A 25,037-nucleotide genomic window follows, 5' to 3' on the forward strand; every position below is an offset into this window, starting at 1 on the left:
AGAGGTCCTCTGTGGAGAGACGTGAACCTTCCAGAAGTACAACCATCTCTGCAACAATCCACCAATCAGGCCTGTATGGTAGAGTGGCCAGACGGAAGCCACTCCTTAGTAAAAGGCACATGGCAGCCCGCCTGGAGTTTGCCAAAAGGCACCTGAAGGACTCTCAGACCATGAGAAAGAAAATTCTCTGGTCTGATGAGACAAAGACTGAACTCTTTGGTGTGAATGCCAGGTGTCACGTTTGGAGGAAACCAGGCATCGCTCATCACCAGGCCAATACCATCCCTACAGTGAAGCATGGTGGTGGCAGCATCATGCTGTGGGGATGTTTTTCAGCGGCAGGGACTGGGAGACCAGTCAGGATAAAGGGAAAGATGACTGCAGCAATGTACAGAGACATTGTGAATTTCCCATTGGGATTAATAAAGTATCTATCTATCCTGGATGAAAACCTGCTCCAGAGCGCTCTTGACCACAGACTGGGGCGAGGGTTCATCTTTCAGCAGGACAACGACCCTAAGCACACAGCCAAGATATCAAAGGAGTGACTTCAGGACAACTCTGTGAATGTTCTTGAGTGGCCCAGCCAGAGCCCAGACTTGAATCCGATTGAACATCTCTGGAGAGATCTTAAAATGGTTGTGCACCGATGCTTCCCATCCAACCTGATGGAGCTTGAGAGGTGCTGCAAAGAGGAATGGGCGAAACTGGCCAAGGATAGGTGTGCCAAGCTTGTGGCATCATATTCAAAAAGACTTGAGGCTGTAATTGCTGCCAAAGGTGCATCGACAAAGTATTGAGCAAAGGCTGTGAATACTTATGTACATGTGATTTCTCAGTTTTTTTATTTTTAATAAATTTGCAAAAATCTCAAGTAAATTTTTTTCACGTTGTCATTATGGGGTGTTGTGTGTAGAATTCTGAGGAAAAAAATGAATTTAATCCATTTTGGAATAAGGCTGTAACATAACAACATGTGGAAAAAGTGATGCTCTGTGAATACTTTCCGGATACACTGTATGTATATATTGTGCTGGAAGAGTGCTATGCATTCATCTGCAACAACAAAAACAAATTTTAACACTGTCATGTCACTGCCTCATGTGATACAAATGTAATTTAAGGAAAGGTCAAGATGAATTAAGAGGTGTTAAAGATTAAAAGCAGAGTTACAAAGTTCTATTCTCTTTCTCCGATATATTTGTTACTTTTACGTTCTCTTTCTGACATTTTCAAATTCTTGAGAATTTGAAGGTCATAAGTGAGATGTAACCTAAACATTTGTTTAGATTTTCACTATTGTTGGAAACAACTTTTACAAATTTGTTTAAATATTTTACAGCATTACTTTTTCACAAAACATTTTATTTACTTTTTTGCATTATTAATTATTGACTCTAATTTTTGTTTATTTGAATAAACATATACAGCCAGCAACCTCAATTTATTGTCTGTATTGGCAGCACCTGCAATTGGTAAAAGTGTACAATACACAATGTTAATCCAATATATCGCATAATTTATTGTCATCACATCAGCACCAGATTTATCATTCAGTGAAAATTTTCCCCCCATATCATGCAGTCTTAGTTCCCAACCTGTGCCAGATGCTGCAGAAAATGGTTTTAGTTTCCTATAATTCTGTAACAGAAAATGAGACTATATCAAGTGATTAAAGTATCAAAGCCGACTCAGAAAATAGCTTAACTTTTTTATTATATACACATGCATGTGTTTATGTATATAATTATATATTTTATTAAAATCAAAAAACATTCCATACATGCAAGTCAAGCTTAACAAAACTGGTCTGAAACAAAAATGTTTTAATATTTGCACAATGAGGCATCATAAATGTATTTTATTGTACTGCTATGCACTATCTAAAGAAAAACTGAAATTCAGCATACTTTCTAGGTTTCAGTAGCCATCAACTTAAAAATTCCATTTGGTGTCACAAGATGCCACCTACTGGCAAATGCAAAATCAACACCACAGACATTATGTATTATTACTACCTACCAGCCCATTATAGACTATGACAAGTTTAAATGTTCATAATGGCATAAATGTTTATATGTATGTGTGTATATACATTATATTGCTAATGATGCATTAATTAATGTAAATGATGCATTTAATCATGTCTTTTTTTCAATATCTAACAGCAAGAGAATGCTTTTTTAAAAATTTTTTTTAATTTAACGGGGAATTGGGCTGATTTTTTTGTCAATTTAATTGGGTCCTCTGGTTTAAAAAAAACGGCTTCTTGTCGTAAGGTATATCATGCTTGCTGACTACCATTACACAACACATCAAACACTGCAGATCCAAACATTTCAAAACTTATTGTAGATGCTTTAAGATATTTATCCAAATGGTAACAGAAAAGACAGGATATTGGCATCTCCTTTGTTGTCTAATAACAGGATGTAATGAAACAAATTTGAATATCAAGTAACCAAAAACTAGATTAAAAAAAATCTTGGTCAGCAACATCAGTTGTATTCCATAAATTCTACATTTCAAACATAGCAGTTTTAGCAATTAAAGTAATTTCCCAGCTTCCTGGGTATGATGTTAATCTGCATCCAGTCCTGCAAGCAGGTCCCCAACATTACACAGAAAACTTGGGGGTTGGTGGCAGGATTGGCACTCCAGCCACCATATTTAAAAAAAAAACAAAAAAAAAAACCCACACACACACACACAACACCAGGTGGTTCGTCGTGTGCAGGATGCACCGTCAGTGCATGCTCACAACCTCTCTCTACATTGGACACTGAATAACTTAAAGTCAGTTAAGACTTATACATATACAGTATATATAATTCAAAATATGAATATGTGGACTAAAAATATTTTACAAAATTTAACCATGCATTTTGCACATTATGAGAATATGACTGGATGATTTGACACGTGGAATATGCAACACAAGGGAGATATTTTTGGTATTGTTTGGTGTTGTCCAGCATTGGCCCCTATAGGTTTCCGGTGATTTAAGTAGGAATTTTGTATTGTAATAAACAAAAGTGATATACTGTATGTATCCAAACACTTTATATACGTACACACAAAAACTGCTGCTATTTTAAGTAAATTAGAAAAAAAATGTAAGACGTTCATTATTGCCAGTTTCACTAGTATGAGTTCAGAAGTAAATATTTTTGATTTGTCTATGTTCCGAAAGCACAAATCTAGACAAAGTAACCTTCCTAAAAAAACTATACCAGGTGTCAAACACTTCACACCCCCTATTCCTCCAAAAAGCTAAAATAATGTGCTTCCCACAAATTCCTTTCCTTATTGAACAATGTGATTCTTTCCAAAATTTCAGCAAATAGAAAAAAAATGCTTCTTTCTAGAATTCACAAGATCACCCCTGAACTACAATCAAATTTTATCCAAATGTAATATGCAACATATCTCTAAGGAAGAAAACAACTTCCCAGGGTAATGTAATTTCTGAATGGGAAATAGTCAAAACAGGGTTATTTATTCACAACAGTAAGCAAATTATATTTTGAACCTAACAATAAAACTCTAGCCCAAATGATTCAGCTTATGTAAAGAATAATAATAACAATATTAATAATAAACTAAAAGCATTTTGATTATGATGTGCAACAAGAAGGATTGTTCTTATTTGCTGTCCCCATCAAGCTAGTCACTAATTTATTTCCATACACAACGAAGAAAATACAAGAAATGACTTGATCAAAAAGTATCCATTCATACAGCTTATATGTTGCATCAGGTTCAAGATTAACTTTGATAAGAGCACTTAAATATCTATTAAAAGTAATTTTAGCTAACTGACTGGGGCTGTAACAACTAATCAATATCACATAAAAATATTGATTAATTGCATTGTGACACTTTACACACATGACTTCACTGATCATGAGTAACAGTAAAACCAGTGCAGGGTCGAAGAACAATTAACTCAGACAAGTGGCATAATTTTAAATTCTAAACTGATTAAAATGTGTCTTGATAAACCTGTAAAAATTAAACAACTTGTCAGTACAACTGTAATGTGTGAACCTAAAAAGAAGAGACTTATTGGAGTAATGGTGCTATGCCTCTCACTCACACTAGGATTAATGCAGCAGCACACTCAATGCTACTTTCTTCTTTATGGCAGCTCAAAATTCTTTTCTGAAAGCACACTATCCAAGTCATCAACAATACGTAAAACAATGTCTGGAGAGCATTTCTCTTGAAGAAGTGGTGGCCAGTATACTGTTAACAAAAAAGGATGCATGAAATGTGCAAGACTGAATTAATTGTTTGGACTTTGCTGCCATTTAGTGATAAAAATCAAGCAATACACTCTAGGCTCTACTACAGTGGTTCCCAAACTCTGTCCTGGGGAACTACTATGGCTGTCATTATTTCCCAGTTTCTGTGTTTTGGAGTCAATGTAGAAATTAACTAAGTTTGGTAGATTTTTATTAAAATGTAAAATGCAATTATATGGGGAATATGTACTTTTTTAAGTTATCAGTATTTTCAACCTAACTTTCATTCTGCTTTTCCATGTGTTCCAGTTATTTAATTGATTATTTACTGATTACCAGATATGACATTGAAGTCGTTGCAGCTTTCATCATTCTGGGTGTCTGCTATGCTGGTTGTTAATTACCACTATTAGGGTTAAATGAAGGAAGAAAACTACATAGGAAAAGGAGAAAATAGGAAAACAACAAAAGAGAGTTAAGCATTTACAGCTTTAGAAAAAAACTGAAATATTTCAAAATGTCTTATAAATGTAAAAACCATACAGTTGTCTTCTTCTGAATGCTGAATAAGAGTAAAAAAGACCAGCTAATTAAATTAGATCAGTTGTTATCAATTATTATCACCGATTGTGAATCTGGTTGGAACAAAAACCTGCAGCCACAGTGGGTCCCCAGGACCAAGTTTGGAAATCACTGCTCTACTGCATTGTGAAAAAGGAAATCTAGAGGCAAACTGAACAGGGAATAAACAATAAAAAAAAAAAAAAAAAAAAAAAAGACAAAAATAAGCAGTGGTCAACATGTAGGTAGACAAACAATACAATCAAGAATTAAAGTTGAAAAATTAATGAAGAAGTTCAGTAACTTGTACTCTCTTAAATAGGGACCTAACATCATAAGAGTCTTTGTAAACTCCACTCAAAGTCTTAGGACCAAGGGATTAGAACATCTCCACCTTAAAAATTCTCTTCTATGAGGTCATGTAAAAGCAATGGCAAGAGTTGCTTAACAACAGCATAGCACTAAACCAAAAAAAATGGCAATGTGTGTGGGAATCAAAATAGCAGCAAAACTAATGAAAAATATTACAACTAACAAATGATCAAACTGAAACAAAAATGGTACAGTAGATCCCCGCGGGTTCGCAGCCTCAGTTGTTTGCGGATTTTTCATTAGAACCTAACTAATAATTGTTAGCGGAAACTGCAAATATCCTCCGCAATTTATGGCCTATATCGTGGCAATACTGCACTGTAGAGAAAACAGGAAGGAACCGTAGAGGAAAACGCGGTTTGGGATGGTGAAAGTAGCCAATCCAAGAACGTTATTCATTTCTCCTCGCTGCTGATTGACTGCTGCCCTGTGACGCGACTCCAGCTGAGTGTCCTCGTGTTTTCCATTTTGTTATTATATTCATTTTGTTATTCTTGAACACACAAGATGTCGCCGAATCGCCCTGCACCTTCTAAGGCTTCTGGCACCGAGCCTAAGCGCCAGAAGAAGTTTAAAACACTCCAGGAGAAGGTTGAACTACTGGATTTGCTCTGGGAACTAAAAAGTTACGCTGCAGTAGCGCGCCACTATGGCATCAATGAAAGCACCACATGCTACGTAAAGAAGAACGAAGTAGCAATCTGGAGTACCGTATCTGCAAGTTTCTGTGATAGTGCCAAAAAGGTAACGACCGTAAGGAATAAAAATATCGTCAGGATGGAATCTGCCTTGGCATTGTGGATCACCAACTACTGGAAGAAGAACATCCCCTTGGACGGTAACATCATCCGGGAGAAAGCACGGATTGTACCAGCAGTTCGCTACAGGAGACAATGTAGAAACTTCCCATCACAATGTTCCTGAAACCTATAAAGAAAAGCCAGCACGAAACCCCACCAGAAGAAGACCCATCCAAAGATACGACGCCTGAAGAAGAGGCGCCTCCCGAGGAGTTTTAAATCCTCTGCATCGTACTGCACAGCTACTTCATCATCATCAATATCATTCATCACTGGTGAGTACCCGTACATTTTACTGTATTTTAATTAAATGAAATTATGATGTATTTACTCTACTTATAACAAAGAAAACGACAGCACATACCAAAGAAAACGTGCTTGCATTAATTACAGTACACATAACGGTAACATCGGTATTTTACATTCTAGCACCGCAGGAGACATAGCAGTACAGTACTGTACAGTATACGGGTTTTACCTTTACATTCTGTTTTTAGGTAATGTATTAAGGTAATTTTTTAGGTAATGTATTAATGTATTAAGCTGAGTTTGCAACGAAATTAAAGTGCTTTGGGGGCATACTGCATTTAGGTTTTAAACTATAAAAATAGGCATTTAAAAGGCATTTTTTAACCACATCCAAAAGTCGCGGTTTTTCACAATTCGCAGGTGCTCTAGAAACATAACCCCCGTGAATTTTGGGGGTGTACTGTATACTGGATTTATACACTACCATTAAGAGTCATACAACATTTCCCGAAAGTAGTTTTGTAGAAATGCAGCATGCAAAACGATGAAGGTAATTATGTTCTAGTCATAAACTTTGACTAAAATGTAGCAGAAATCATGAAATGTGAAGACTTGGCAGTTCAGAAAAGAGAAGAAGAAAACAAAAATACTGAATTTCCCCACTGATAATAAACAAGTAAGAAATCTGTAAAATAAAACATAAAAGACTTGCAATGCCATGTGTGCACTTCAAGTAGAATGTATTTATAATTTTGCCATACACTCCACCATCACGTAGACCCAAATGTGTTTGGCTTAAAAATATCTTTGCTGTGATGTTATATCATTAATGGCTTCATTGGTATTCAAGTGTATAGTTGTTAATGTGTACGCTGTTTTAGGCTAATTGTCCTTTATGAAAACAAATAATGACTATGAATATATGAATATTCATACTTTCTTAACCCTGATTAGTCAAGTTCCAGGGTATAAAAGGCAAAAGATTATCCCAGTGGCCACTTTCTCAGACACATACACCCACACTGATCAATTAAGAAGCTTGACTTAACGAACCAAGCAAACCTTTGGGGATGTGGGAGGAAACACATTCATACACAAGGAAAACACACAAACTCCACATAGACAATGACAAAGCATGGACAACTATACAATGAAATGTATTAATTGGTACAATGGTTTCAATGCGAGTTTAATCCTCTAAATGTTATTGATAACTTCACTATCTTCTTCTTTTTTCAGACTCTGGTTTTCTAATCTTTATGGTAAGGAATTTGCAATGATCCTCTATGCAAAGAATTACGATACTTGAGGAAGGATGCATGCACTCTGATGGGTGGAAGACAGTCTGTAAAATAAATGGAGCTGGCCTGAGCTTAGGTGAAAAAAGCCTGAAATATTGGCTTTCACATTAAAGAAAGTAGAGTAATTAAATAAGAACTAAGAATCTGAAGTTCAGGGAAAGGAAAGGCAGATGAATATGTTGCTCTGCTGAAGTTAGAGATTGGAATTAAAAGTTGTCTACACACCCATAGTGGACTAATAAAAAAAAACAAAAAAAAAAAACATTGACCGATACCTTTCATTGAAATTAAAGAATTGCACTTATTAATTTAGACTTTTTAAATGTTGTCTTTTAATCTATAAGAATGCTCCATGTGCCAGTCTGGAAAGCAAGCAAGCTTCTGCCTGTACATCAGCTTGTATTTGTAATTATAACAGGAATGCATCATCTTAAAAAAACAGAGATATGTATATTGATAAATCAGAATCCACCCATGCTGCTGAGTAAGCAATAGACTTGTTAGCTTAAGAACCAATAGGCTGTAAACTTGTTAAGCCTGTTTGCCTTGTCTCTTCTATAGTAAACATCTTATGGATATTTTATTTCATCAGAACTGTATTCCAATTAAGACAAGCTTTTTACACTATTTTAAGCATTTCTGTAATTATGCTTGCATATGCCAGATGTATATACGAGGGGGGACCCAAAAATAACCGGAAATAAATAAATAACCTAACAACAACAAAATTCCAGTTATTTTTGGGTCTCCCCTCGTATTATGAAAAAAAAATTTTGTACATCATTAGTAAAAAATATTTAAGGGATTTTATTTATTTTAGTAAAAGGTTTTATTTTATGATCACTAAAGAGTAAGCTGTCACGCATATGCACCTAGGGATCACCTTCAGGGCTTAATAAAAGTTAAACAATTCTAACCCAGACCAGGAGGAGGAGATGTTGCTAAACATTCACGCTGTTCCAGTCACAATACTGAGAAGAACCTTGGCACCTGACCCTATTCCTGGGGACCGGGTGTATAGTTGGATTCCTTACCAAGATGCCTTTTGGGATTTTCTTTTTTGCATTTAATTAAGAAGATGTCACTGTTTTATACCAAGATATGAGGATTGTTTACATCTCTATGACTAACCCAGACAACCTGACTACAGATCCACATTGTATGGAAAAACAAAAGGCTTTTTGAACAGTTATCTTATTAAAAGATCTTAACTATACATTTTCTCCTCTCTTGCTAAATGAATATTAGCCTGGGGAGATCTATTAATTTTATTTACATCAAAGATGTCTAACTTAAAAGGTATTCCAATGCTGTGTCTGTCCTAGTGTTCATATAAACACAGGGAATTCCAGTCTCTGTATTACATCTTGTCTGAAGAAGCGGCCAGAGTTGCCTTGAGAGCTTGTATATTGTACTCTTTTTAGTTAGCCAATAAAAGGTTTCATTTTGCTTGACTTCTTATTACAACCATAATGGCTAACATGGTACAACACCCTAGTACTATGATCATGTACCACAGGGGTAGTCAACCTTTTTATACCTACTGTCCACTTTTGTATCTCTGTTAGAAGTAAAATTTTCTAACCGCCCACCAGTTCCACAGTAATAATAATAATAATAATAATAATAATACATTTTATTTATATAGCGCCTTTCCCATGCTCAAGGCACTTACAGAATAAATAAAGAACGGCAGAATATACAGTATATAGCATTGTACAAACCAGATAAATAAACAAAGAAGATTAAGACAGTAAATTCTGAAAAAAAAACAGACAACATAATTGATGGTCTCGCACACACATACAGGTTACATGAACATCTTGACAGAGAAGTAAACTGAGAGAAAGGTAATAAAGTCAAGTAGAGCTAAAAGCCTTCCTGAACAGATGAGTTTTGAGTTGTTTTTTAAAAGAATTCATGGAGTCAGCTGACCTGATTAATTTTGGTAGGTCATTCCAGAATCTGGGCGCTATACAGCTGAAGGCCCTGTCACCCATGGAGTGTAGATTAGTGACGGGCACAACAAGATTACCAGAATCAGAGGACCTTAGTGGGCGGGCAGGCACATAGTGATGGAGAAGGTCACTGATGTAGTTTGGCGCGAGGTTATTTAAAGCTTTGTAGGTTATTAGTAGGATTTTATATTCGATTCTGTAGGACACAGGGAGCCAGTGAAGGCGGAGCAGGATGGGAGTGATGTGCTCGCTGCTGTTGGCTCGAGTAAGGACTCTTGCAGCTGAGTTTTGAATAAGCTGGAGCTGTGATATAAGATTAGAAGGGGCACCTGCCAGTAGGGAATTACAATAATCGATGCGGGATGTGATAAAAGCATGGACAAGTTTCTCAGCATTAGAGAAGGAGAGGAAGGAGCGAACACGGGATATGTTACGGAGGTGAAAGTAAGAAAGTTTCTTAATGTGATTTATGTGGGCGGAATAAGTGAGGGAGGAATCAAAAATGACACCAAGATTTTTTACAGTAGAGGCAGGTCTGATGAGATCACTGCCAAGATGGACTGGGAAGGAGCTCATTTTATTAAGTTGCATTTTAGTCCCAATTTGCAGGAGTTCAGTTTTATTGCAATTTAATTTTAAAGAGTTCTGCTCCATCCAGGTTTTAATTTCACTAAGGCAGGTTGTGAGCTGAGAAAGCTCTGATGAAGTTCCACTTTTAACATTGAAGTAGAGCTGTGTATCATCTGCATAAAAATGATAACCCAATCCATAACTACGGATAATATGGCCAAGGGGAAGCATATAAATACAGAAAAGCAGAGGACCGAGGACAGAGCCCTGAGGGACTCCTTGTGTGACTGGCGCCGAGCTGGATCTACTGTTGCCAAGACTAACAAACTCTTGCCTATCAGTCAGATAGGACTTGAACCACTGGAGGGCAGTGCCAGAGATACCCAGCATGTTCTCCATTCTGAACAGTAGGATGTCATGTCTGACAGTGTCAAATGCTGCACTGAGGTCTAACAGAATTAATATGCTGGTTTGTCCAGAGTCTGCTGCCATAAGCAAATCATTGGTTACCCGTAGCAGAGCAGTTTCACAGCTGTGCCGCGCCCTGAAACCAGACTGAAAGGGTTCCATCAAATTATTAGAGGTTAGGTAATTGGTGAGTTGGGAAGCTACAACACGCTCAAGAACTTTTGACAGGAAAGGTAAGTGGGAAATAGGCCGGAAATTGTTAAGATTGTCAGCATCAAGGCCAGACTTTTTTAACGTTGGGGTTACAGAAGCAATTTTAAAAGTGAGCGGCACAGAGCCAGTGTCAAGGGATGAGTTTATTATTGTTGTAACAGTCGGGATTATGGCATGAAGGCAGGATTTAAGTAGTGTGGTGGGGATGGGGTCCAGTACACAAGTAGTCGGCCTCATCTTATAAAGCAGGTCATTAACAAACGCAGAGTGATTTATAAAGTAGGGAAGTAACTTTACTTTATAAAATTTATAAAGCAGAGTTACAGCAAGTTAAAGCATACAATAATAATTACTTACCAAGTACTTTATGTCGGATTTTTGCTAAGTTTGGCAGAATAAATCTTTATAAGACAACTTACTATAGTTAAATCTATCTTTTTATTTATACTTTGCATACATAGAAATTACGTTAGTTAATTGAATTATTAGTGGGATCCCTGAGGCTGATGCTGGGAAACTAAATATTGAATATCTGGTTCAATTTTTGTGAGGAACAAACGAAGGTCTCCCCTTTTGGAAATATTCAGGCGGTTCCTTTCTTTGGTCATAATATGATTAACAGCACTAAATCCTGATTCCACAAGATATGAGGTAGGGAAAGGTATCAATAAACTGAATACCATTTTCCACATATTTGGATATAAGACCGGCATTTTTTTTATTTTGCCATAGGTTTTCATATCCACCACTGTCGAATTTATGTTTACTTTCTTCATCATATCTAATTTCTAACAGTTCTTCTTGGCAAGTTGTATCAGCCTCTTCAATATTTGCGGTAAAAGGATTTTTCATCCAGTCATATACCTTCAATTTCAAAATATCTTCAAATCGTTTTTCCATGTCCAATTTAAGTTCGTTGAGGTGGCTACTGAATCTGTCAATATCCTCTGGAGTTACATCATCTTTTATAGATGATAATTGAGGAAACTGATGAAATTCTCTCTTCAATAGATTATGACGAAGTTGTTCAAGTTTGTCAATAAATAATAGCACAATACTTTGGCAACCTATAAGAGTTTTATTAGCTCCTTGAAGCTGCAAATTGACATCGTTAAATCTCTTGAAAATATCTGCCAAGTAAAAGGCATCATTCTTTACTGTTTTTAGCTGTTGACACAGATTGGTCTCATTATTACTTTCAAAAAATTGTATGACACGATCATATAATGCTACAAATCTAGCCAAAGATGTACCCTTTGACAGCCACTGAACTTCTGTGTGCAAAAGTAACTTAATAAAATCTTCATTATTGTCCTGGCAAAGCTGCCAAAACATTCTATCATTCTTTGCATTGGATTTGATCTTGTTTACGGCTCGAATTATTATAGTTAATGATGAATGGAGACTTGTACTTAGATGTTTTCCTAGAAGATGTTGTCTGTGCACCACACAATGAATACATAAAACATTTGGCACTTCCTGCTTCAAATAAGCAACAAATCCACAATAGCGACCTACCATTGATGGTGCTCCATCAGTAGCGCATGCAACAATATTATTCAAAGGAATATTATTTTTTGTAAAGTATGTTCTCACAGTATTAAATATAGATAATCCTTTTGTATCTGTGATGAGATTTATTGCGAATAGCATTTCTTCTCGTAATATATTGTTTTCATCAAAATAGCGTACATATGCCATCAATAAAGCATCATTATCTGCAATGGTAGATTCGTCCAATTGCATGGAAAATGAAGAGTTTTGGAGAATACTTATAAGTTTGTTTTCAACATTAACTGCCATTTCATCAATTCGTCGCTTTACTGTGCTATCGCTTTGGGGCAACGTTTTTAAAATTTGAGATACAGTAATCCCTCGCTATATCGCGCTTCGACTTTCGCGGTTTCACTCTATCGCGGATTTTATATGTAAGCATATTTAGATATGTATCGCAGATTTTTTGCTGGTTCGCGGATTTCTGCAGACAATGGGTCTTTTAATTTCTGGTACACGCTTCCTCAGTTGATTTCATACAAGGGACGCTACTGGCAGATGGCTGAGAAGCTACCCAACCACAGCGCGTATTATGTATTATATAAAACTCCTCAAATATATCGTGAGCACAGGGGCTGTTCGCACCCCTAGAGGACACGGCCGCTCCTCAAAAAACGCTGAAAGATTACCTTCACAGTGCTCCCTTCTTTGCTGGGCTTACAGGTGGCTGCTTTGCAAGCGATATGCTTCCCGCATGGTGCTTCGCATACTTAAAAGATCAAACAGCACGTACTGGTTTTTGATTGTTTGCTTTCCTCTCTCACTCTCTCTCTCGCTCTGACGGTGGGGGTGTGAGCAGAGGGGCTGTTCGCATACTGGCCTAGAGGATACGGACGCTCCTCTAAAAAATACTGAAAAATGCTTGCTCCCTTCCTCGCAGCTACTTTGTCCGGCGGTGCTTCGCATACTTAAAAGCCAAACAAGACTATTGATTTTTGACTGTTTGCTTTTTTCTCTCTCTCTCTGACGGGCACTCCTTTGAAGAGGAAGATATGTTTGCATTCTTTTAATTGTGAGAAGGAACTGTCATCTCTGTCTTGTCATGGAGCACAGTTTAAACTTTTGAAAAAGAGACAAATGTTTGTTTGCAGTGTTTCAATAACGTTCCTGTCTCTCTACAACATCCTGCGTTTCTGTGCAAATCTGTGACCCAAGCATGACAATATAAAAATAAGCATACATTATAAACATATGGTTTCTACTTCGCGGATTTTCACCCTTTGCGGGGGGGTCTGGAACGCAACCCCCGCGATGGAGGAGGGATTACTGTATATCCTGATATATTACTGTTGACATAAATTCTTTTATAGAGGGTATTATTACAGTTTCTCCAATATTATAGCTTTTACCACTTTTTGCAATTAATTGTGAAATGCGATAAGTGGCAATTCATCCATCTTCGTTCGTTGTATGTTGTTTCTTAAAAGATGCAATGATAGTTGAACGATTTTGAAATTTTTTATATATTTCCTGAAAATATTCAATGGGCTTGTCCTTGTCATTTGGATGCTTTGTTGGCCAATGGCATCACTTCTTTGCAATCGGGGCGAAGAAGCGAGACATCGGCTAGTTTTGGCAGTCCAATTATGGTTCCTAGAATGTCACCCTATTACCTTAAAATCCGGGAATCGAGACGGAAATATGAGTTAATTGGTGTCGGTGTCTCCATTGTCCGGCAGTTTCTGTCATAGAAAGAAGTGTCGAAATATGGACTTCTTTGTCTACGGGGTAATAAAACGATGAACTGCTAGTTTTTGGGCGACAATAGTATGTAATCGCAGCGCCGTTTGGTTGCTACGCTACCACCCACCATGAAAGCTGGAACGCCCACTAGTGGGCGGTAGGGACCAGGTTGACTACCACTGATGTACCAGAAAGCGGAAGGAGTTCCTGAGCTACCCAAAGCAGACATATTTAAAGTTATATCACTTACTGTTGCTGATTTTTTTTTTATTAAGAAAGGCTGGATTGGCTGACTCTTCTTTCTGTGGTGAGCCACAACACATATGTGATGCTATAAACTTAAACGGAGTTGCCAGGCTGGCACCCCAACATTTACAATTGGATTCTTAGGTTTTGCTGGCCATGACAAAGTCTATAATGTTTTATTTTGTTGCTAGTCAAAATTGGCGATCTGACCTAAAAAACCTGATCAGTAGTTTTTACATTTAAACAAATTGCTTTTTGATCGATACCATCTATTGATCAATGCAAGTAATTTAATATCTCCTTAAAGATATATTTTTCCAGAAGCCAATAAGCAACTGAACGATAAACAAATCTAATGGATCTTTGAAAATACACTTTAAGAGCACTAAATAAACTGCTTTCATTATATAACTATAAATATAACCTTGCCAATCATATTATCAAGCTGGTAATGAAACTTTGTCTTTTCTTCTGCTAGGTACGGCTATGACACTACATTGGATTAAGCGAGTTAGAGAATGGAAAGATAAATTAGGTAACAGACTCAAGATGCTCATATATCAAAATTGTTCTGTTTAAGTGAACTTCCATATTGAGTGCTTACGCTGCCTAGAAAATCTTTTTTCTAAAGATAACCCATTTTATGGTAAAATCATACAGTATACTCATAAATAGCATATAGGCCAGTCTTACAGTTCAGGGGGAAATACATGGCTGCAGTTAAATATTTTACACTGAAAATAAAGAACATTTAGTCAAAGCCTTTCAAAACACTGTATCTGTTTGGCAGAATGAGGAAAGGCAATGTGTTTCAAAAAACACTACATAACTGCAGGTGATTATTTTGAATTGGTGTTTAAAATCTTAAACGGATGCCAAGAATGAACTCATCTATAATTCAAACTCAACCCCAAGTGTTGATACAATAAATAATCAGCTCATTGTAATGGTCACTGGAGGACTATAAACAACAAATGAAATATTTTAAGATACTGTCAAAAGCTAACAGAGGAGATAAACTGGGCGGGGGATCACAAATAAACCTTTTCGTTTATTGAATAACTTCTATATTAGATAGATAGATGGATAGATAGATACTTTATTAATCCCAAGGGGAAATTCACATTATTATTATTATTGTTCATTTTAGGAAATGTGGTTAAAATGAAATTAAAAAATGAAGTACCTGAAAACTTACCTTTATGAATACAAGATCATATGCATGGTACTGCATGAATAACACTAACCAAAAGCTAGCAAACAAATATGATCAAGTAAATCAAAACTTTGAACAGAATTCTACACACATACATACAGTACATACATGCTATATACACTAAAAGTACCAAGTCAGAAGTGTAAGTATAACAATGATACAAAAAATAATAATATGAATTGAATAATAAATGATTATGCTAATACAGTATATACTCTCAAAACAGGTCTTTTGTATGGTATATCTTTCAAGAGGAAAACTGTTAAGGTGTGTGGTCATTTACCCAACATTGTTCAGCATAACAGCTCATCTCAACAACAATTCTTTTGATTACATCATCATCAAGAAATAACTTCAAGCAAGTAAGTAAGTGGACCTTGGCTGTCAATGTTCACTTTTATTTCTACCTGCCACACAAAATCAAAACAAGGTGGTGCTGGTTTATTTGAAGCAGGGTCAAAAGAAACCCAAACGCCAAGTGTCACTTTCAAATTCATCAGAATCACTTTTGGTTTCACCGTCCGTTTCAGTCTCAATGCCTGAGCCTGAAGACAGCTTCACTTCATCATCACTGCTGATGAGAGGCTCCTCAACATCACTGATTATATCACTGTCAAAAGCATGCAACACCTGGGCTGCTGAAAAACGGTTTCTTACAAGACACTATTGTGAGGCTCTGAGAAGATGCCCAAGTAAAGCTTGGGCCAGATGCTTACGTAAGGCATGCCTATTATACCGTTGGCTGAAAAATGCTCGGGACTAACACTGTTAGCACTTTTACAGCACGAGTAATCATTGGGTCTAACACTTACAGGAGACATATCTATACAGTTTTCCGAGTCACACTTGGAACTAATGCTTTTAACACTGTTTTCACAGCCAGAGTAATGCTTGGCTCTAATGCTAAGGAGGTTAATAAGCAATATCTTTATTCAATCAAAAGAAAACTGGCTTCATAAAATTCAGCAGTACTTAAATGCTTTAGTCTGGGGACAAATTTGCTGAAGTCAAAAGATCCAGCAGACCATCAACAGTCAGCAGTCACTTGTTAAAATATTCCATGCTACAATCACATTTATTTTACTAAAGGTCTGAATGTGAGAAAAAACAAACAAACAAAAAAAAAGTCTAACCCACCATGATCCATAATAATCCTTAGCTATGTAAAAAGTTCAACAACCTTCAGACTGAGAGTAGTGATGCACCAGACTGGTCACACATTACAGGGCATATGATATTAAAAAATTACCAGAATCTGGTCTCTCTAGGCTGAAATAAAAATTGAATTTGAAAGCAAGCCTTATATAGTGACCACCAAAACATTGGACTGGAAAGGGACTGAGTTTGACGAAGTGTTGAGTAAGAGAGGAGGTGATCAGGAGCAGAGCAAGGAATACTTACTAAAAATTGTTACCATAATGCAAGGGTCTAAAAGTTCAGTCCTGAAGGGCCACAGTAGTTACAAGTTTTTATTCCAACTCAACCACTCAAAAGTATGTATTTATCAACCGTGAAACTTATTTAATTTTATTGCTTCTTAGTGTTTTCATTCTGCCATGTTCAGGAGTTGTGAACCAGGAATGATTGGTAATTGTCAGTCTTTCACTTTTCCTCTTCCATGTCTCTACAAATATTTTTAATAAATAAATTTGACAATGAACTCAAACAGTTGTAAATACTAGTTAGATCCATTTTTTTTCCCTCTAGTTCAGTCGAGGTTGCCCACCATGCTTGTAGATTTTTGTTCCAAACCGATATTCTATTGATTATTTTAGCTGTAACTGATCCTCTCTCTCTCTTTATTCAGAAAGGTACAGTAGTATTAGATTTATAATTATGGGAAACACAGAAATCTTTATATTTTGCCATAATTTTACATATTTCAATTCAATAGAACAATGCAAAAAAGTTTGATTTTTTTCTTGTTTACTTTGTTACCTTGAGACCTCTTCATGCTACAAATGGATTTTTCCAGTGATTTTAAGTCACAGACTTCATTTAATTAAATCTTAGTAAGCTGGGGTCAGTTATGGCACACTCCTGTGAATTCACAACTTTGACACTCCCAGTGTTTCATTTCAAACAGTCTGACTTGCCTTGACAAAGCCTAACATTTTATCTATGAATGTTGTTGATACTTTAAAAAAGACACATTGTCAAGCATTAAGCATGCATAAGAAAACATAAGACAGACAGACACCTAATAATCATCTGTAGTTTTACCCAATGAGAGTTCAGTACTGAAAAACATAACAGGAAAAAAAAACGGTCCTTTCAAAAATTTCAGTTCCTGGCATGTGGTACATGAAGAAAAAAAAAAACCCAAGAAACCCTGGAAAAAAGATGTCTTGCAAAAGTAGCCCTCTTCATGTCTTGCTGTCATATTTCAATAGGATTCAGCTCAACAAAGACACGGAACACTTTCTTCCTAAATTATTCAATTTGTCCCTTTCAGTTGTTTAGCATTTTGGCATTGTATCTTCTTGATAAACATCATTTTGCCATATAATTTTGTCAAGTATTTTTAAGCAATATGTAGTATGGATAAATATTTTGTACAAGCATTTTATTAAAGTTTGTATCTTTGTTATATAAAGGGTTGCAACTGTATATATTGTGCTATTGTTACTTTTGAGTTTTTTTTAATCTTTGTTTTTTTTGATGATTTCATATATGATGACACACAGCTGTATTTATCAATAGCACCCGATGACCCCGAATCTCTTGATTCGCTAACACAATGTCTAACCTGTATCTCAGAATGGATGAATAGTAACTTTCTCAAATTAAATAAAGAGAAAACCGAAATCTTAGTGATTGGCAATAATGGATACAATGAGGCTATTAGAAATAAACTGGATGCATTAGGATTAAAAGTCAAAATGGAGGTAAAAAGCTTAGGGGTAACCATTGACTGTAATCTGAATTTTAAATCACATATTAATCAGATCACTAGGACAGCATTTTTTCAATTAAGAAACATAGCAAAAGTTAGACCTCTTATATCATCGAAAGATGCAGAGAAATTAGTTCACGCATATCCAATTCATTATAATAAATATTCATTCAAAATCTGTACTAACCCCTACTCTCTCTTCTGTTTCCTTTTCCGGTGTCCTTTTGGTGGTGGCGCTACCCAAAGCTCCATGATGTTCCAACAATGATGGATGGATTAAAAGCCAGAAGTCTGTATGACCATCAGCATCAAGTGACTCCGTGAGAACCCTAACTACAAAGAGGACTATTTTCATTTATGTTAGGTAGAATGCCCAGGGGGGACTGGGCGGTCTCGTGGCCTGGAACCCCTGCAGATTTTGTTTTTTTCTCCAGCCATCTGGAGTTTTTTTTTGTTTTTTCTGTCCACCCTGGCCATCGGACCTTACTCCTTTTCTATGTTAACTAATGTTATCTTATTTTAATTTTGTATTTTGCCTTTTATTTTTCTTTTCTTCATTATGTAAAGCACTTTGAGCTACTTTTTGTATGAAAATGTGCTATATAAATAAATGTTGTTGTTGTTGTATATAATGTTATAACTATGTATTATTACTTTAAATTATGCTCTTTGTTCTTTGTGGACAGAGCCCCCGGAGGTAGGTCCACACTGACATCACCACTGAAAATGAATGAGACAGCTTGGGAGTAGAGATCATTCATTGTTAGTATCTCATCACTTTTTACAGTTGGGTCTTTTTTTCATAATCCATTTTTAGAAGTATTTTTCATTTTAAGGATTCTAATTACTGGGCTGCGTGTGGTAACTCTGTTTGCCTAGGATATCCTTTTAGGCAACTACTTTGTGCTTCTTTTTATTATTTTGAGATTTTCTTTGCGTTTTGCTATTTTACAAATACATTTCTGAATTATAAAGATGCTTTACTGCCCTTTTCATGCCCATGTCAGAGGCTGATAATGGCACTCCTCCTTGTGGCAGTTTCATTTTTACTTTTCTGGCATTACTAGTTATTTTGCAAGCTCCCCGTTTTTGGGGCCTGGGCAGACAAGCACAGATCTTGGCCTGCTCCCTAGCTTCTTTTTGGAAGCCTCACCTTATTTTGCCTATTGTGGAAATCCATTACACGACAATTATAAGGATATTTTATTGATTGATTGATTTAACGAGCCTATAGAATTTCATTTTGTTAATAAAAAATTACAAGGTTAACACCTATGGTATGCTGTTTAATTGTAAAAATACCACTTTACAAAAAATACCAAATTGACACTTCCTGTCAATCATGGAGAACCCACTGCATCCACTTAACAGTATCATTTCCAGACAGAAGAGCAGCTTCATCGACAGACTGCTGTCACTGTCCTGCTCCACTGACAGGCTTAGGAGATCGTTCCTTCCCCACACTATGCGACTCTTCAATTCCACCAGGGGGTGGGGGGGGTTAAACGTTAACATTATTCAAAGTTATTGTCTGTTATACCTGCATTTTTATCACTCTTTAATTTAATATTTTTTTTTTTATCAGTATGCTGCTGCTGGAATATGTGAATTTCCCCTTGGGATTAATAAAGTATCTATCTATCTTTAATTAAGAACATAAGGGTTCTGCACAGCTGGTTATGCAGAAGCTTACTGTAAAGAGGGGAGGAAAAAAAATCAGAATTTGTATCAGAATAGGCCAATTCTAATAAACACAAAATTGGCAATAGATTATCTGTCCTAAAAGAAAACCTGAGCACCCCTAATTGCTATGTTAGTCTCTTTCTTTGTTTGAGATGTGCTAAAAAATGAAGGTTTTTTCCTCCTGCTCTGCTAATGAATTTCAACTTGTGTTAAGAGAAAATCTTTAAGTACTGTACTTCTCCAGCACCCTAAAGTGTTATTTTGCTCCTAATCAGTTCAATTTTGAACCCTAGATCCCCAACTTAACAAATGTTTGATATTAGAACTCTCTTAAGCATCTATTACATTAAGCAAAAACTGGATTCCACTCTCACATAAGAAAACAACTGCCATATTTATGAGTTTGCTTTTGTAATTATAATGGCTTTACAATCACAACTTCAAAGTGACTTTTCAGTATCTTTAGCTGCCTCAAACAACATGCAATTGGCTGCTGACCTGACGCACACTGCACAAAACGTTTCTTGAGGAAAAAAAAATGTAGGGCACCTAAATTACATTTATGCTGCAGCTGTCAAGTAGGTAAAAAAAAAAGAAGGCCTTAGTTTAGTTTAATCTCATCTGTTATTCATGACCAACTATGGAGTTCAACTGGAAACCCTCAATGCAAAGTATCTACTGTCTAGCGGTTTTTTGACTGCTTGTTTTCATCCACCTTAACTATTGCATATGGCTCTTAGAGTTTGGCATACTGCCAACCTTCTCCTTCTCAATTATGCACACCTGTGTTATTTTGAACTACTACACAGATACGAATGTATAAATCAGATCAACGCTGAATACAGACCAGTTTAAAAATACAACAGAGATAAAGGAAGCATTTCTGCACGCTCCTAACAGATTTCATTATGAGATGTCTCACCTTTGGTTGTAGCTTCTTTTTGCTTTTCTTCAAGTCTTTCTTCACTTTCTCCCCTTCACCTCCACTGCTACCATCGGGCTCATCCTCCCGGGAGCTTCCTTCACCCGAATCCAACTCCAACTTCAACTCTGGAAAACTTTCCTCATCGCTGTCGCTCCCAGAATCTTCAAGTCCAGAGAAGACACTTTCTTCACTGTCTGACAAATCACTGTCCTCGTCAACATGGGATGTTTCCTCACTAAAGCATGCGAACTGAAGAATATATATATAAATATATACACGTGTATGAAAACTTTGTTTTAATTAACACAAACATTTTCATAGAAAGAAAAATAACATTAAATCTAAAGTGCTAACCTATTTGTGCACCAACACTTTATGACAAGACTAAAGTAAAAACTGAATTATAAGGATAACGAATGAATATAAATAGTAATATTCTGTTTAAAGGAACAAGTATACAGACCTTCTCATCCTCCTCCGCTTGGGTGTCTGTTATGGGCCGTTTTAATTTTGCCGATCGTGAGCTATTTTTCCCTTTTTTGCTCATTTTCTCCGCCAGTTCGCTATCATGCATGCTACACCAAAAAATTAAAAAAAGCACGTGTGGAACACTGAGGTCAAAGTTCATCATGTCACGGTTATAAAAAGGAGAAAGCGGACTTTTTTAGAATATATTTTTTTTAATAATTTATAATTTAAACATGCACTTTTGTGAAATTTTTCGAATTTTCCACTGCACAATAAGTAATTGGTTTAAAAGCCACCAACGGTTAAAGGTCACGTTCGCGGAGCTTTCAGTCCCACTCAAAAAAAAGTATTATTTTACGCCATTTCAAATATTAAGAACCAAAATGTGACAAACAAGTAAAAAAGATATTAATATCATTATTTAATAAAATGAAGAAAATCTATTTGAAGTACTTTGTAGTGACGTCACGGCTAAAGATGGCGACGACCATGTTCGTTTGGAATCTTGCGTTGGTGCGCAGTTCTTGAAAGTGTCGAGCTGAGAAAATGTTTTGCGCGTCTATTTGAAGTTTTTCTCTTGATAACTAAATTCTGCTGTTAGACGGCCCAGAAAAGAGAGAGAAGCGTTATCGGACGTGCACAAATGAGGGCGCCATTGTTGGGGGCAGTTGCGTAGTTCGGTTTTTTTTTTTCTGTTACACATTTCTGTATCCCGTGTTCACAGGCGTGGAGTTTTGCTTTGGACTTTTTTTTTTCCTTTTTAAATGGATATGGATGTGCAGAGTGGTGGACTGGCTCCCAGCTCCGGTGGTATTTTAAACACAGGTGGTAGTAACGTGCCTGCCTTTCTCACGAAGCTGTGGACCTTAGTGGAGGACCCCGAGACGGACTCGATGATCTGCTGGAGTCTGGTGAGTGGGGGATGCGCTTGAATGAGGGAAAGTCAAACGGGAAAAATGTCAGGTGCGTCACAAACAAACCAAGGTCTTTCGGGCTGTTATGTTACATGGTTGTGCACTCTCGAATCGAGTCGGCGAGGGCTGCTGGGCACGTGTTCGTTGGTTTTATTGAATTGGTCTGAAGCCAACTCTTTCTCTTTCTGTTTGGCCTTGGGAACCCCTGCAGATTTTGTTTTTTTTTCTTCAGCCCCTGGAGTTTTTTTTTTCCTGTCGTCCGGGCCATTGGACCTTACTTTATTCTTTGTTACTTAATATTGCCTAATCTTATTTTTATACTTTTTCTTTCTTCATCATGTAAAGCACTTTGAGCTACATCATTTGTATGAAACCATGCTATATACAGTAAATACATACTGTTGTTGTTTGCAGTTATAATCTGGGGCGTAGTCATCCGAATATTTTGAACCAGCCAGTTTTATGATCTTGGCTTGTTTTGAGCGTAGGAAAGGCACTATATAAATAAATTGTAGTATTATTGTTATTAATAATATTAATGATCAATTAATGTACCTTTATTGTCCAAAAGTGGAAATTTGCTTTGATCAAGAGCATATTTCTATGTACAAGGCTAGACAGTGTGGTTTAGTGGTTAAGGCTTTGGACTTCAGACCCTGAGGCTGTGGGTTCAAATCCTGCTACTTGTCACTGTGTGACCACGAGCTAGGCGCTTGACCTGCCAGAGCTCCAATTAGAAACACAAAAAGTGTATCATAAATATTACAAGTTGCCTTGGATAAAGGTGTCGGCCAAGTAAGTCCCATGCACAAGACAAACAGTAAAATACAAGTTAATGACATTTATTTATGTATAAATAGAATTCTAGAATAGTTGTTTATTCAAAAAAAATTATGTGGCCTGTTTGACAATTTAATTACCATCAGCATAAAACTATTTCTGCTTTTATTTGTTTTACATTTTGGCAGCATGTGTCGCCTCCCAGAAGATAATATTTAGAAAAAAATATTTTCGTAGTGTGTCTGACACTTTACCATCTTATCCACTTTACTTTTTGCTGTTTTGTTATGCTGCCCTATTTGTGATTGTCCACAGGAATTAGTCGTCAATTGGATTATTTTCCAAAGTTTATTTTTATTAGTTACAGACGATCCTACAGACTAGGCCAGAAATGAGATAAAGTCTGTACACTTTTAATAGGATGTGCACTCAGTAAAAGTTCTGTAGGACACAAATTGAAATATTCATTTTCCTTCTTAATAAATTAATAAACAGCTGTGCTGTTGGTATTTTGTGTAAAACAAATAATGTGTGTTTTCATTAAAGGTCAAGCTATTATTTAATATGGTTTTCAGTTATGTAGAGCTACTAACTCTCTTCTCAGCTTGTTTTCCATTAAGAACCAGTGATTTTACTAGTTTGGAATTCTTTCCAAAGTCACAGAGAAGATCTTTTGTCTTCATTGCATTTAATTGGGGGTTCTGCTCCTGGCAACACCGCTGCATCGTCGTCTTCCTCAAAATGTGCCACATTGTTTGATGTATCAGTCAATGCGGTATCATCTGTACATTTGACAGTTTAAGTTGCTGTCAGACCCTCTCAAGCCGTTAGTATAGATAGAGAAGAGTATAGGGCCGATCAGTGTGCTTTGTTGTGCCTTGTATTAAGATGAGCTGTTAGCCATGATCACAGAAACTTTAAAATTATTTTTCTGCTTTCTGTGAAAAGCAGTCCCTTCAAAATACAATCCCCTTTGGAAGTTTGGCCCACCTGCCAAGTTGTTTTGCCTGCCTAAGGTAAAGTCATCCCTGATGGAGGATCGCAGGAATCGTGGGGTAGAGGGGTCCTTTCATCGGATTGGCTGGCCCAGCGCTGTTTCAGCTGTGAAATGGCCAAATGGGGGAGGCAGCTTGATGGCTGAGGTCTCTAGGACTCTAAACAAATCCAAATCATATTATGTGATATCATCTACTGTTAAATTCTGCTCTGTACTTGTAAAAAAAATTTTTGTACACTGTATTGAGGATTTATTCTGTTCTGTGTATTGTATTGTATTGACCCCCTTCTTTTTGACACCAACTGCATGCCCAACCTACCTGGAAAGGGGTCTCTTTTTGAACTGCCTTTCCCAAGGTTTCTTCCTACAAAGGTTTTTTTGGGAGTTTTTTCTTGTCTTCTTAGAGAGTCCAGGCTGGGGGGCTGTCAAGAGACAGTTAAAGCCCAGTGCGGCACTTCTTGTGTGATTTTTGGCTATACAAAAATAAATTGTATGTAGCACTTGTTGCCAGTTTGGAGCGCGGCCATACTGTTAAGGATGGAATTATTAGTGCCTCAATATAAATGGAATAACAATGGTACATGTATCGAGGAAGTGGCCAATACCAAAGGTATTATCAAGGGAATATCTTTCAAAACAGTAACGAGAAAATCCCCAACAAGTGTGAGGAAAGTATTTTACTAATGCAGTGAGTTGAAACAAGAAAAAGCAAAATGACAAGGCCAGAGTTATTAGCCCTCTGACAACTAATATTCAATAATGTACCCTTTTCAAGCATAGTCTTAACCATGAGCTTCTGCCAAACATTCTCAGTTGAATTGGAATTGGCGCTTTCCGAAGGCCAGTCTAGGACCTTGATTTTGTTGTGCTTTTAAAAGGTTATGGGCCAACTTTGATGTGTGCTTCGGGTCATCATTTTGCTTGAAGACCCAATGGCAACTTAAAGCCAGGTTCTGGCAGCAGAATTCTTTATATCATCCTTCAAAATGTCAACAT

The 25,037-nt window shown here is 36.7% G+C and overlaps 2 protein-coding genes across 3 annotated transcripts in view; one reads left to right on the forward strand and one right to left on the reverse strand.

Moving 5' to 3' along the window:
* The window catches only part of bop1 (BOP1 ribosomal biogenesis factor), a 171,909-nt gene extending 150,356 nt beyond the window's left edge, over positions 1-21,553 (reverse strand). Inside the window, exons 1-2 of the mRNA XM_028818103.2 lie at positions 21,346-21,553; positions 20,880-21,131 (exon numbers count right to left, since the gene is read on the reverse strand). Coding sequence (XP_028673936.2) covers positions 20,880-21,131; positions 21,346-21,513 — 420 coding nt within the window. The 5' untranslated portion in view covers positions 21,514-21,553. The remainder of the gene's footprint in view (positions 1-20,879; positions 21,132-21,345) is intronic.
* A 230-nt stretch (positions 21,554-21,783) lies between these two features.
* The window catches only part of hsf1 (heat shock transcription factor 1), an 82,426-nt gene continuing 79,172 nt past the window's right edge, over positions 21,784-25,037 (forward strand). The window contains exon 1 of one of the 2 annotated variants that reach the window (XM_028818106.2): positions 21,784-22,261. In XM_028818106.2, coding sequence (XP_028673939.1) covers positions 22,115-22,261 — 147 coding nt within the window. In that variant the 5' untranslated portion in view covers positions 21,784-22,114. The remainder of the gene's footprint in view (positions 22,262-25,037) is intronic. The other variant, XM_028818107.2, reaches the window with a different exon arrangement.

This window comes from Erpetoichthys calabaricus, chromosome 13 (genome assembly GCF_900747795.2).
Source record: "Erpetoichthys calabaricus chromosome 13, fErpCal1.3, whole genome shotgun sequence".
Lineage (NCBI taxonomy): Eukaryota > Metazoa > Chordata > Cladistia > Polypteriformes > Polypteridae > Erpetoichthys > Erpetoichthys calabaricus.